This window comes from Galeopterus variegatus, unplaced genomic scaffold, assembly GCF_000696425.1.
Source record: "Galeopterus variegatus unplaced genomic scaffold, G_variegatus-3.0.2 Scaffold589, whole genome shotgun sequence".
In the NCBI taxonomy this organism is placed as follows: Eukaryota; Metazoa; Chordata; class Mammalia; order Dermoptera; family Cynocephalidae; genus Galeopterus; species Galeopterus variegatus.
This window is the reverse complement of record NW_007726700.1, coordinates 13,373-27,370: the sequence shown is the minus strand read 5'-3', so window position 1 is coordinate 27,370 and position 13,998 is coordinate 13,373. Positions and strand designations below refer to the sequence as shown.

At 51.3% G+C, this 13,998-nt stretch overlaps 1 protein-coding gene across 1 annotated transcript in view; it reads left to right on the top strand.

Moving 5' to 3' along the window:
- Positions 1-1,165: 1,165 nt before the first annotated feature.
- WISP1 (WNT1 inducible signaling pathway protein 1) overlaps positions 1,166-13,998 on the top strand; it is a gene marked incomplete at its 3' end in the record, with an annotated part of 25,185 nt that continues 12,352 nt past the window's right edge. Inside the window, exon 1 of the mRNA XM_008570297.1 lies at positions 1,166-1,341. Coding sequence (XP_008568519.1) covers positions 1,273-1,341 — 69 coding nt within the window. The remainder of the gene's footprint in view (positions 1,342-13,998) is intronic.

The window sequence follows — 13,998 nt, the reverse complement described above, 5'->3', positions numbered from 1 at the left end:
CACATGCTTCAGCATCCTCCTGTTACTAAGCTATAGGAAAAGGGAAGAGAAGGAGTGATTTTTATTTAAACAAAGAGTGGAGCATTCCTACTAAGGCCCGCAGATGGGCATTTGCTGAGGTGTTAGAGGAACTATGAGGGGCCATGGAGGCTGAAAATTGGGCATGAGAGGGAGCATGTGAAGAGACGTGTTCGGAGGGGAGCCGGCCTTGGAGGCCACACCAGCCCTGGGGATTCCACACTAAGTGCAATGGGAAGCCTTTAGAAAATTGTATCCGGGAGGTGATCTGTGTGTGCTAGGATTAGTTCAAGGATCCCTCTGGTCATGCCGAGACATGTGGGTGCAGGGGTGGAAGGGAGGACTGTCCTGGAAGACAGTCAGGAGGCTGTCGCAGGGGTCCCTGTGGAGATGATGAGGCTGAACTACGGCAGATCAGCCCCCCAGAAGACTCCTCACCTCCTTTCTTGCACAAGGAAGAGACTTTCGTGGCAATGGTCCAGCAAGAATCCCAAACCCATCGGGGCTGAAAAGTGCCCAGAGACACGTGTACACAGCTCTAGCGCCAAAGGGCCTCTAGCTAACGAGCAGAGAAGAGGAACCTGAAAATGGGTTTAAAAAAAATGGGTTTAATTTGTAGTGAAGGTGATGAAGATTACTTGAGCCTCAGAGCTAATTTCATCTGTGAATTCCTGTCATTTCTAGATAGTGGACTGAAAGCCTTCCTCCTTTGCTGTAGCTAGGGAGACAGAGGAGTGAAAGACGACAAATGAAAACCAGAAGTAGGAGCAGCCTAAAGAAATGAGAGGGAGCTTATTTTCCACTGGGAGCCCCGGCCCCTGCCCCCGGGTGACTGTACCTCTGCCTCCACCCGCCCCTCCCACGTGTCCCCCTCCGTACCTTTGTGAGCACCTCAGCAGGATGACCCCAGCTCCTCGCTGAGAATTTAACACCCCAGTGTGAAATCACAGCCCTGTAACTTTCCCTTTAAGAACTGTCAGAGCCGGGGAGGCTGGCCAAGCTCGGGCTGGAGGTGGGGACAGAGGCAAGAAAGAAAAAAAAGAAAGAGAGGCAGGAAAAGTTTTTTCAGAGGAAAATGCTGGGTTTGTCCTTAACCCTGACGTCAGATCTTGCTTTAATAAACCCCCCCAAGGGCTGCAGAAGAGGTATATCTGGTGCTCCTGATGGGCCAGGCTGGTCTGGGCCCAGCTCCCCCGAGAGGTGGCTGGATCCTCTGGGCTACTTCGTCGATGCCTTTGCCACTGACTTCCAGGCATGAGGAGGTTCCTGTTCTGGTCGCTGGCAGTAGTGACAGCAGCCGCCACGGGCAGCGTCCTGGCCATGGTGAGTCCTGCCTGCCGAGGCTCAGGGAGGGGACCCAGATCCCTTTGCCACCCGTCCTGCTGTATGGAGGCTGGTGGGCAGGATAAGAAGGGCCAGAATGGTGGTGGCAGGGCGATTCCCACCTGGGGGGCTAGGGACAGAAGCAGAGCTGCCTGAGTCAGCTGAGCCTGGCAGGGCGTGGAGGAAGAGACAACTCTTGGGGGAGCAAATCAAACAGGTTTGGCCTCTCAGCCCTCCCTTCCCACCTGAAACCAAGCAGAAAGCGAGAGGCAATCAACAGAACTAAGAGTCGGGGGTCTGGCCTCCAGACCCAGCTTTGCCAAGACTGGCTGTGTGACCTTGGGCTCGTCACTCACCCTCCTGGAGCAGCGTAGAGCAAGGAAGCTGTTAGGAGACTTCTAGAGTGTTTGAGTTTGAAAACTCAGACTCCAAGTGTTGGATATACCACAAGGAGGGAAGACGGGAAAAGCCAAAAAAGTTGGAAAGGAAAATGCCAGCTTTCAGCAAAAGCTCCTCACTTGAAACAGGGCTTGGGGAGATTTCTAACACCAGCTGCTGCTGCCTTGGGTGGGTGCAGCCCTGTGCAGTCTATAAAGCGTGCACACTTACATCTTGCATCAGAAGCCCGCTGTTCCTGGGGGTGTCCTGAGGGTCCTCTCTCCTCCACCTGCATCCATGGCACACCAAGGGGAAGGCACAAGGTGTCCAAGGCGCTGGGGAGCGAGACACGTGGCAGCATGTGCTGGAGCCTGGTGCAGAGCAGGCGGGAGGTGGGCAGCAGAGCAGCCCCTGAATCCAAGATCGCACAGCCCTGGCCAGGGCCTGCTGCCAGGGGCAAAGCCAAGAGACAGAGAGGGTTGTTATTAATCCATCTGCTCTGGTGGCTTCCTTAGGGACAGATGAGGAAACCAAGGCACAGGGTTAAGGCACTTGCCCTTGGGTTCAAAGGCTCTGGGTCTGATTGAACCAGATCTGAGGCTGAGAGCTGATGCCAGTGGAGAGCTGGATGACGGGTACTCTCCAAGCATCTCAGTGCATGTGGTGGCAGCAGGGAGTGTGTCTGTTTCATGGTTCCAGCCTCCATAGCTTGCATGTGCCTGCCTCTAGTTGGTCCTGAACCACCTAGGAAAAGATATTGGATCCATTTCACACATGAAACAAAGGGAGACTTACAGCATGTAAGGGACTTGCCCAGGGTCCCACAATTAATAAGTGGCCAGGGTTGAAACTTAGATCCTTTGATGCCGAATCCTACTCTTTCTTCCAGAGCTTTCCTAGTTAGGGGAAGCTGAGCATTTCCTACAGGCTGGAGCAACTGAAGGAGCCAAGCCAGCCTTTATTTCAGACTTTGGGCACAGCTGTACCTTTATTTGGGTACAGACTTACAAGCTGCTATGCCTGGGAGGACAGGGTGTGGATGGAGAAGAGGTAAGCATTTTAGGGTAGCTGGAGTCTGAGTGAGGGGGAGGAGGAAAGAAGTTTGCAGGTGTGTCCCTGTACACTGGTGCCCAGTCATGTCCCCAGAGCAGTCGGTGCTGGGCAAGAGTGGAGGACAGACCGAGGGCTCGGCCAGAGGAGTCTCACAGCCAAGGAGCAGAGAGTCCAGATGGACCCAGACAGCAGGATAGAGGGAAGGCTCCTGGGAGTGGCATGGGGTACCTTTCCTCCATGCAATCTCTACCTGAGGACCCCAGACCCCATGCTTGCTACATGACTCACGAGCTCGAGAAGCATAGCCCTGGAGTTCTCAGGACATCCTTACAGCCCCCAGTGTGGGCTGAGAGATGAATGGTAACAGCCAAGCTCCACTCAGAACCCAGCGCCTTGCTTTATGGCCAAACTCCATGCACGGTCATCCTCCCCAAACTCATATACGAGGGGAACGCAAATCAAGAGTTCCAGTGGGATTTTAATGGAAAAAATGATTGCAAATGTTCATATGGAATAAAAAGTATGTGAGAGTTGCCAAGAAAACTTTGGGGAAGTAGAGTTGTGAGGGAGGACTTTGCTGTCAGATGTGACAGATTCCGCAAAGGTTCTGTAAGGGAGGAGGGGGACGCCCGCCCAGGAAGAGAGAACGTGGGAGCGGCTGGAGTGCTGAGCCCAGGCACGCAGCCAGGTCCGTCTGGGGATTTAACAGATGACGAAGGTGTGTTAGAGACATGACTTATTTTTCGTCTCTTTATTCTTTCCTTCCTTTGGAATTTTTTGAGCGGCCCCCACGTGCTAAGAGGAAGGGGCTACATTTAGTTAGTACCAAGGACTGTGCCAAATGCCATATCTGTATATATTTGGTAGACCTGCCTCAGTTCATCCAAAAAATATTCATTGACATTTACTAAGCACCTCCTCAAATTCCCTTAACAATCCTATTAAGCAGATGTAATTTTCCCCCTTTGTAGATGCAAAAGCTGAAGGTCAGAGAGAATAAGTAATTTGCCCAAAGTCACACAGCTAGTAATCCACAGAGCTGGTATTTTAATTCAGTTCCAGCTCTTTACAATACAGTCTCCTGCCTCCCTGGTCCAGGTACTTGTGTAGAAATGAGAAGCACGTGGTCCTTGCCCTGACAGAGCTTACAGGCTAATGAGGCAGGTGACAGGGGCAACACCTTCCAGAACAGAGAGGCTGAGATGCAGGCTCTGCCACTGGCTGTGCCCTTGACCACTCCGGACCTTGCTTTCCTCATCTGTTAATGGGAACTACCAGCCTCATCCCCACGGGGGTCCCTGCTGCTGAGTGTGAGCATGTGACTGTCTGAGGGAACCTCCCAGAATCCTGCAACTGGGTAAACAAATGCTGGGGTAATGAATTCCTGGGCAAACACTAGGTCTGCGATGATCTGCGTACAGGTCTACAGGTGAGACTCATGTCCCCTGTCCCGTGTCAATGCGTGTGGGATGTGCAAGGCTGTATGTGTGTGTGCACACGCACGTTTGAGCGTGCTGCGTCTGAGTGTATAAATCTTGTGTTTGTGTTCCACAAATTCACTCTTCATTCCTGGAGCCAGCTGCAGAATAAGGTGGACCTGATATGTGGCAAACTATCCCCTTTAGAAAAGACAGAGAACATAAACAATATGCCTTTTTTACACCTCCTGTTTATAGTTTGAGTCTGAGCGAGCATTTCAACCCCCACCCAAGCCCCACGCCCACCCGCTCCCAGCTCAGGCCCCTCCTGTCCATGGCGTGTGCGGGAGGCTGGCATGAGCAGGCGCTGAGAGGAATTCCCCTCAGCGTGGCATTTGGTGAGGGAGCAGGCATGGGAGTGAGCCTCCGCCCACCCAGCTCCTTGGGAGAGAAAACGCTGTCCTGTGGGCTGGGCTGCACCTCCTGGCTCTTTAGCACACCCACCTATCTGCCCCCAGGTTGTAGAGAAGACCCCTGCTCCAGGCCAGCAGAGCAGCCCAATACCAGCAGGCTGCCTTTGGCTGTGCACAATCAGATCCCTGGGATTCCTCCCAGGAGCCTGCTGAGCAGTGGGAAGGGGTTGCCCCGCGTACCGTGGGTGCCCATACGGGAGCAGGGAAGACAGCAGTGGCCTGGGTCCAGGTGGGGATCTGGGAGGGGCTGGGAAGGTGCCAACCACAGCCCAGGAGGCAATGGCAGGTAGGAAGGGTCTCTGCAGTGTGGACGGTAACAAGGCTATCGCTGACTAAGCCTGTGTGCTCTGGGCACAGTGTCCTGAGCAGCGAAACCTGTGCCCACTCACGGGAAACCTGCCCACGCCGATGAGGCGGGCAGAGTCATCACAGTCTACGCCAGCACTGTCCAATCACTGGCCACTTCTAGTCCCTGCTGAGATGTGCCGTACAGCAAAATACAGACCGGATTTCAAAGACTTTGTATGAAAACAAGAGTGAGTCTCATTAATAATTTTTATATTGACTCCATTTTGAAATGATAATATTTTCAATATATATTGGGTTAAACAAAATACAAGGGTACTTCAAAAAGTTCATGAAAAGATTCTTATTGTCTTTTGATTCTATTTTTCCTTGAGATTTTTGAAGTACCCCCATAAGTTATTAAGCTAAATTTTACCTGTTTCTTATTACTGTTTAATGTGCCTACTAGGAAATGTAAAATTCTGTCCATGCTTCGCATTACATTTTACTAGACAAGTGTTGGCCAGAAAGACACAGGTTTACCTGATAATCGATGAGAAGGGGAAAATGCCAGGGGTTCTAACCCAGCGCCTCTGTGCACAGGCTGTGCAGCCTCAGACACGTAACCCAGCCTTGCTGAGCCGGCATCCTGTCCTCAAAAAGTGATATATTCATACTGGCTTCTGGGGTTGTTGGGAAGATTGAAGAATGACATACAGATAAAGCACCCAAAGCCCCTGGCACACCCAAGGGGTCCGATTCCCTGTTGCACTAATAGAGATGGGGAGTCCCGGCTCAAGTGGAACCAGCTGCAGGCAAAGTCCCAAGTCCCGGCTCAGTCCCACATGGGTGGGAGGAGGGGCGGACGAACTGGTGGGCTGTGGTGGCTCAGTGCTGGGGGCGTCTTCTAAAGGTCCCAGGATTTCCACATCCTCACCAGCTTCCCCAGCACATTTGGAGAGGAGTCAATGAACACATTTGGATTATTGTGTGCGAGAAGGAAATATTGATGATGGAGATGATGATGATGCCTGTAGGTGTCTTGCAACTTACAAACCTGAATCAGGGTGACAGCCTCCCCTGACATGACTGTGATTTTTCAGAGCCTGTCCACTTACTCATTTCATGGGCCCTAATCGTCCCTAGTATGTGCCAGCCACTTCCAATGCCTAGCAGTGTGGTGATGAATGGGCCTCTCCATCCTTAGCATGGAGGATGGCTTGCATGTTGGAGACAGAGTTTTACACTAGCAGAGAGGAATGTGTTGGTGGAGAGGGAAGCTCAGAGGGCTACAGGAGGCAGTGCCAAGCACACAATCTGGGGCCTGCACCTGAATTGCCAGGAAGAGCCCGGGCACCTGCACGCTAGCTAGCGCCTGGATGCTTCCTATGCACACTTGATCTCAAAAACCAGTGAATCAGATCGACCCCAGTCTCTCCTGCAGCTCAGACCTTCCATTAATCAGCCAACCCTCCTCCTACTCCTATGAAATAAGAGAGAGGTGGAGGCGGGGGAATGGAGACGGAATCAGAGAAGAAACTGGGCCTCTCGAAACTTGAAAAGTGGACATTCCAAGGGATGTGATAAAATCTGGGCCCGCCCACCCCAAGTCGCCAATCTGGGGGCAAGTCTAGGCTTGGGCTTCGGTTGTGGATCTGCTGAACCTCAGGGAGAAGTGAGAAGAAATAAGAGCCCAGGCCCAAAGGAGAGGAAGGGAGGGTTCACTCCTGCCCCTCCGGAATCCTGCGTTGAATCTGGGAGTGGAGAGAAGGGATGTGTCCTCTGAACTTGCCCAGGGCTGGGGTGCTGAGGGTAGAGAAATATTCTGAGACAGCAGGGACCTGTAACATGGCCACTGAGGCAAAAGAGTAGACTCCCTGCATAGCTGGAAGACCAGGGGGATATAGCTCATTGCTGTGTGACTTTAGGCAAGCCCCTTGCCCTCTCTGTGCTTGTTTTCTTGTCTTGAAATGAGGAGGTTGGACTTGACCCCTAAGCTTGCTTCCAGCTGGGGCCACCATTCAGTCCTAGAGTGTACTCATCCCTTCACTGGGTGGATCCATTGTTTAAGTGGCAGCACGCCTCCTGTGCAACACTTTTCTCTGAGGAGCTCACACTGCTGCCTCTCTAGGAAGGGTATCATGGGCCTTTGTACCCAAAAAGGTGTGTCCCATGGTCTGGGATGTCCCTTTAGACATGCTCACTTTCTCTCTCAAGGTGTCCAAATGTGCTGTCCTCTCAGCTCACATCTCCTTTGTCAACCCACAAAGTGTACCCCTGGTCTGTGGCCCACAGCATCCTCATCAAACTGAAGACCATGCCAGCAGCTTCCTCTCCTTGGGGACCCACCGTCTCAGCAATTTCCCCGCCAGGCCCTTCACCTCCCCTCCCTGCGCAAGCCTGTGTCTCCAGCCTCACCCTTTGGCACTGCCTCCTTCCACCTTCTTTTCTGCTCCATAAGCCGTTCTCCCAGAAACTCATGGGTTCCAGCCTCTGCACACACGCCTCTGCTGTTCCTTCTGCCTGCAATGCCTTTCTCAACATTCTCTGGTTGATGAAATTGATGCCATCTTAAATGGCAGCCTCCGGGAGGCTGCCTTTGGCCTCCCTCCAAGCAGAGCTGCCATCATGGGCTCCCACAGGTTCTCGTTCTCGCCCGTGTGGAAGGAAACACGTCACCCAGGGGGAACGTTCTGCCTGCCTTGCCGCACGTGTGAGCTGCACTCCCTCCTGTGCAGCCAGACCCCCAGGCCTTTGCATGTGCTTTGCCCTCCACTGGCCTTGCCCATGCGCCCTCTCTTCTTGACGTGACATTGTCCCTACTCAGATCAGCTGTCCCCTCTATGCTGGCATATCACAGGTGCTCAAGGTGTAATTAATGAGTGAATAATTTAATAAAGCCAGAACCAAACCTGGCATGGGCTAGGTGGAATGTGTGTTCAGGAAATGGGGGAGGCAGGGAAGTGACAACCACTGATGTTGTAACACAGAAGCTTCATGCTGGGGAGTGGAAAGGAAAAAGTCTGGCAAGAGGGCCTGGGCCCAATTGCTAAGAGGACTGAAGGGCAGGCAGCAATTTCTGGGCTTGGTTCCTGAGCCCAGAACTGGGAGTCAAGAGACCCAGTTCTCTACAGCCTCTGCTTGCAGCTCTGAGTCTCAATGTCTTCATCTGCAAAGGGACAAGAGGACCTACTCTGCCCATACTCTGTGCTGGACAGTGTGGTGGGTACGAGGAGGAGGCAGCATACAGCTTGGGACAGGAGTCAGCTCCACCCCTCCTAGCTCCAAGACCTTAAATCGCCTGGACCTCACTTTTCCATTTGTAAAATGCATGTCAAAGCCTGTCTCACAAAGCCCTTGTCACTAGGGGAGGACACAGGTTGGGTGCCGAGCATGGGTTGAGAGGGGACTTGGAGAAGCCACAAACAAGGCAGCGGATACCAAGAAGCTTTAGAATTAGGGGGCGTTGTCTTCAATGCCCTTCTGGGAATTCATAGACAGCAGAGCTCAGCAGGTGCTGCACGGATTGGGGACGGCAGCTTCCTGTCCTACCTGCTGCCTCTGACCCCCAATGCACACACACATGCACACGCACGCACACACACGCACACATGCACGCAGGTGCAAACACACGCACACACCAGCCGGCTTCCCTAACTGTGTCTGCCCTGTGCTTGAAGTGGCCAAGTCCTGGCACTTGCAAACTTCAGGTTTTAAATGATCAAAAGAGCCAACCCTTGTGGGGCCCTTGCTGTGTGCTGGGGACCACGCTAAGCTTTACCACACACATTTTCTTTAATCCTTATAAGAGCCTTGTGTGGTGGAAACTTTATCAATCTCATTCTACAGGGAAGGAAACTGAGGCACAGAGAGTTTTACTGATTCCATGCCATCCGAGCTGCAAAACTCCAAAAATCCCCCAGGCAGGGCAGGACACTCCCAGGGGTGTCCTTGTGTGTCAGTCCTTACATTTGTCCAGTCTTCCCTACCTGAGCCAGGGATGTGATCCAGGGGGAGGACGGGAGTGGGTACATGCTCTGGGTGGTGGGGGAGGGACAGACTTTATATGAGGCCCTGCTCAACTACTACCGTCAGAGCTGGAAGACCTCATCCCAACCTGTCTAAGGCCACAAGTCTCAGGGAGGGGACTGGAGCCGGGGGCCTCTCACCTCCAGGGTATGGGCTCAGGAGCCTGGAAGACGGTCCTCTCTGCTCTGCCAGGCAGATGCTGACTCCTCCCTGGCACGTGGGACAGGGCTGAGCTCAATGGACAGCAACTCTTCACTCTTGTCTGAGTTAGCTGTAGCCCCAGAACTGCCCCCATCTGTGGTCACCCCAGGGCCATTGCCCAGGCTGGGGACATGGAAGGCCCTCAGTTACTTCTGGTTGCTTGAATAAACTGGGAAGTGGGCAAGAGCAGAGCTCCTTAGAGGTCGCTGAAGGAGGATGGGATCCAGAGTCAAAATAACTGAGTGTGTAACTTTCTTGCTGTGTCTCAACCTTTGTGATCTCGGTTTCCCCATCTGTCAAATTGCAACCATCAGTGTTGACCTCATGGGGTTGTCACATGGCCTGGCTAACTTAGGAAAGAGTCCCATCTTCCCCAGAGGAGGAAAGGGTCTTGGCCCCTGCCTGCCATCTCTGGGTCCTGGAGCTTCTAAGACCTAACACTGGCCACTGGTCATCCCAGGCCACACCAGCGTGGATGCCCTCTCTGCCTTCCTCTGGTCAATTCTCACTCATTCTTTAAGTCTCGATGCAAATGCCTCCTGCTCCAGGAACCACTCCCTGATCCTATGACCCCCTTCCCCTCTCGGCTTGTTCTCACAGTGCTCACTGGACTATGCTGAGACCCCAGATACTGTGGCACGTGGCCCTTCAGTGTGATACCTTAAGAAATCAGAGCTTTGATTCCCAGAGTTGGGATTCAAGTCCCAACTCTGCCATTTGCTAGCAGTCTTGGGCAAATTATCTGACCTTTCTGTGACTCAGTTTACTTATGGGGAAGATGATGACAAAAACAGCCTGCCTCTTAGAGTTATCACCAGGATTAAATTAGTTATTTAAAATGTAGACTATCTTGTGTCCAAGAAACTATCTGATAAAAAAAAAAAAAAGAAACCAATCAGCACAATTTGAATATGGACTGGGTATTAACTAGAGAAAATTACAAAATTGTAACCAGTTTTATTGGCATGATAATTGTATGCAGGTTACTTTTTAAAAAAAATTCCTCATACTTTAAAGACACACTGAAGAATTTCAAGTAAACCACATTGATGTCTAGGATTTGCTAGATTTTCAGGAACAAAGAGGCATGCGTATGTGAGGGGCAACAGAAGAAAGAGATGAAAAAGTGCTGGTAATTACTAAGGCTGCTGATAGACATGGGGGGTTATTATATTATTCTCCCTGCTTTTCATGTGTGCTCTTCTTACAACTCTGTAAAAATGTAAAAACCATTTGTGGCCCTTAGGAACACGCAAGAGCTGATGCACTGGGGGCTGTCGTTTCCTGGGTGTTCTCTGAGGCTTGGTCCTCAGCACTTAGCACTGTACTTGGATTTTAGTAGATACTTTACATACGTTTGACAAATGAATAAATGAATGAACTAACAAACAAACGAGGGCTCATTGTTTGGGAAGAAATCTGGCCTCTCGTGCCTTCTACGCTCTCTGTAGAAAGTCAATTTCCCCCCGCAGAAGCTCACGAGGCTGCGTGTTTATAAACCAGTTGGTAGAAAATCTCAAAAAACCTTCTCCGTCCCATGCCATGCAGACTGGGCACGCTGAATCAGCTGCTGCCCCGTCTACTCCCTGGAGAGGCTCTGGGCAGTGCTGGGGACATGGGGCAGGTCCTTCCAACACTCAGCCCAGATGACTTCAGGGGTTTGTCTCTAAGAGCTTTCCAAGAAGGGGTCTAAGCAGAACGACTCTCCCAGGCACCACCCGAAGGAAAGCCCCCACCTGGGATGGGGTACAGGTGCCTGGGGGTACACTCCTAGGAGGCGCCGGGAAAATAGGTGTTCACAGCTCACCTGTGGCTGACCCAGTCAGTTGCACCCCAAATGTGAGAACAGTGTGGAGGGGAGGGCAGGTAGGTTGAGGTGATTTCCGAGCTCTGCACACACACAACCCCACCTGTGTTCTCCCACTCTTCCCAGGACGTCTCTTTTCAGTAAGGCAGTGAATAGAAACTGCTTCCAGAAGGGGTAACCTTTTCCTAAAAGCCCCCAGGGCTGGCCCGGCTGGCTCAGGCCATTTCTGCCTCAACCCTGCCCCCTGGTGGACGATCTAAGTGCGGCCGTCCAAATGCAGAGCAGCCAGGACCTCTCACTCCCTGTGAGGTTCGTTGAGAGCTTGCCAGGGGGTGCCATGCACAGTGCTGGGCACAGGAGGCGGGAAAGAAAAACCCACCCCCGGAAAGCACCACGAGAGGCTCCTCTCTTCTCTTCTGGGGGCCCTTGGCAACTTGGGCTCAACTCCATTACAATCCTCCCTGCAGATGAAGACATCTGAGCACCAGGGGCAGAGGAGATGTTTGGTGCATATGTGTGATAGGCAGATGGAGGAATGAATGAATGAATATGAATGAATGAGGGAAGAATGCAGCATGGGGTTGCAAGTAAGGGCTCTGGAGGGACACTCTGGGGTATACGCCACTACTCAGCTGGCAAAACTTGAGCAAGTTACTTAAGCTCTCTAAGCCTTAGTTTCCACATCTGTGAAATGGGAATAATACTGGTAACTGCTCATTAGAGCTGCTGGAGTATGTTTTTATCACCACTATTTTACAAGTGGGGAAACAAGCTCAGAGAGGGTGAGCACAGCCCCAGGTCCCTGAGCTGGGAATGGCCGGCTGGGGACCCAGTGGAAGTGCTGTCAGATGGGGTCCCCTCGCTACAGATGCCAGGCCCTTTCTACCCATCCTGTGCCATGTTCACCAATGAACCACACACACAGTTAGAATAGAGTGAGGTCCATCTCCCTCATCAAATGGGATGTTGTGGGTCCCCTGGGTGGTCCATACCACCACAGCCATCATCCTATTTTCTGTCCCCATGGAATCACCAAGAATTTTTGTAAAAATGAAGTAAAACTGATGTGCAAAGGTCAAATTATAGACTTACATGTTCCCAGGTTCATGTTCAGAGAGCTGAAGCACACTATAAAAACCATAGTTACTTCTCACCTTTAAACATCATCTCAAAAATATATATGCAGCTTCTCCTACAGAGGCTTTATTTTTTTTCCTTCCCAGTTTTAATCAGCTTAAGTTTGTCAAAAAATATATAATTAAAGGGATCGATTCATCGCTTTAAACTGCCTGCTGATTACTCTCTTGGTCCAGAGGGGTTTGAGTGAGTATGTGACACTTAGGGTCTTACCACAGTGAGCTACTCCTCTTTTTCCTCCTGTTTTTCAGTCATTCTGAGAAAACATTAAGTGTAGAATACATCATTTTCAATGAACTACACAACACCTGCTTACAAAGCAGTGTGTCACCCTGAGGAATCTCGGACTGATGTATGCTCTGCAGGTCTGCATGGATGTTACTGTGGAAGGTGGTTTAGGCTGCCAGTGGCTAATGCATATAAGCGCTGGTTAAACAAAAGTCAAGTGTTAAAGACGGAAGACAGTGTAGCGTCGCTGCACGTTTCCCATCCCCCTGCCCGATATTCTAAGGCAGTGGATCTCATTCCAGTAAGAATTACTTAGGGTTGCAGATCAAATTACAGATTCTGAGCCCCAGCTTAGGAGAACTGAGGCTGAATATTCAATGTGGGATCCAAGAATCTGTATTTTAACACGTTCTAAAGGCCGGTGGTTCTCAAACTTCTGCTGCATTCAGAACCACCTGGAAAAATCCCAATGCCTAGGCTCCTCTCCAAGCTGCTTAAGTCAAGATCTCTGGGGACAATGGCCAGGCATCAGTGTTTACTAAAACTCCAGAGTGGCCCTAACATGCAGTAAAGTTTGGGACCCACAGTGGAGGTGATTCTCTCTGAGATTCGCTGAGCTGGTAGTTAGGAGGGGTCACAAGGAAGGAGAGACACGGTGAGGAGGAGTCTGAGTGGGTCGCGGGCTGTGAGCTCAGAGGCTGCAGCAGGAACCAGGCAGGACCAGGCTGTGACTGAGCGAACCCTGGGCATCATGCCTGGGGACACATCTTGGAGTCGCACCACCTTCTTGTTTTCCCTATAAACATGGGGCGTCTGCAGAGAGTCTAATTCCAGAAGCACATCATAAAAGACTTTTATGTGAACAGTTTGGAAGTGCCAAGGCTGTTTATTCCTTTCTCTGGCCTTCCCTAGACAATGTTCTGCTTGCTTTGTGATTCCCCCCACCCCTTTTTTCTTCTTACTTTCTGCTGTTAGAAAGAACGATGTATGCGCCACTTGGCAGTGTGTTTGCAAAGATCAGTTTCTCCATCTGCAGAACAGGCATAGTTGCTCCAGCCTGGGTAGCTCAGGGTGGATAAAAGCACAGCACTCAGAGATGTCTGGGGAAGGGGACAGAGCAGGGGACAGGCTGAGAAAATCAGGGACTGGCTCTAATCCCCAAGGAAAAATGAGAGCCTGGTTAAAACCTCCAGGAATCCCTAGTGCCCAGGCAAGTATCCTGGGGTTCAAGGAAGAGCCCAAAATGAATGTACTGTTTCTATGGTGTGGCCACAAAGAGGTTGCTCCAAATCTTCGTATTTCACCAGTTACCTCACTCCCAGGCCACTCGTGCTTAATCTTTGTGCTTTATGGGTTTTGCCTAAATACCTATTGCTTAAAAGGAATGGGTTTATGGGTTTTATCTTAAAGGCAAAGGTCAAAACAGTCAAACTCTTGTTGTCCACCAAAGTCTGTAGGAACACAGTCCTCCCTGTGGAGTGATCACAGGAGGCTGAAGAGTTCGGGGCTCAAGAGCTTTGGGTGGAGCAGACCTGGGTTCCATCCCTGACTCCCTGTGTGGCCTTCTACAAGTCACTTAACCTCTCCGAGCCTCCATTCATCAGCCCTCTGGGGAAAATGAGCAGGCCTGCCTTGTGATTTGTGGGGG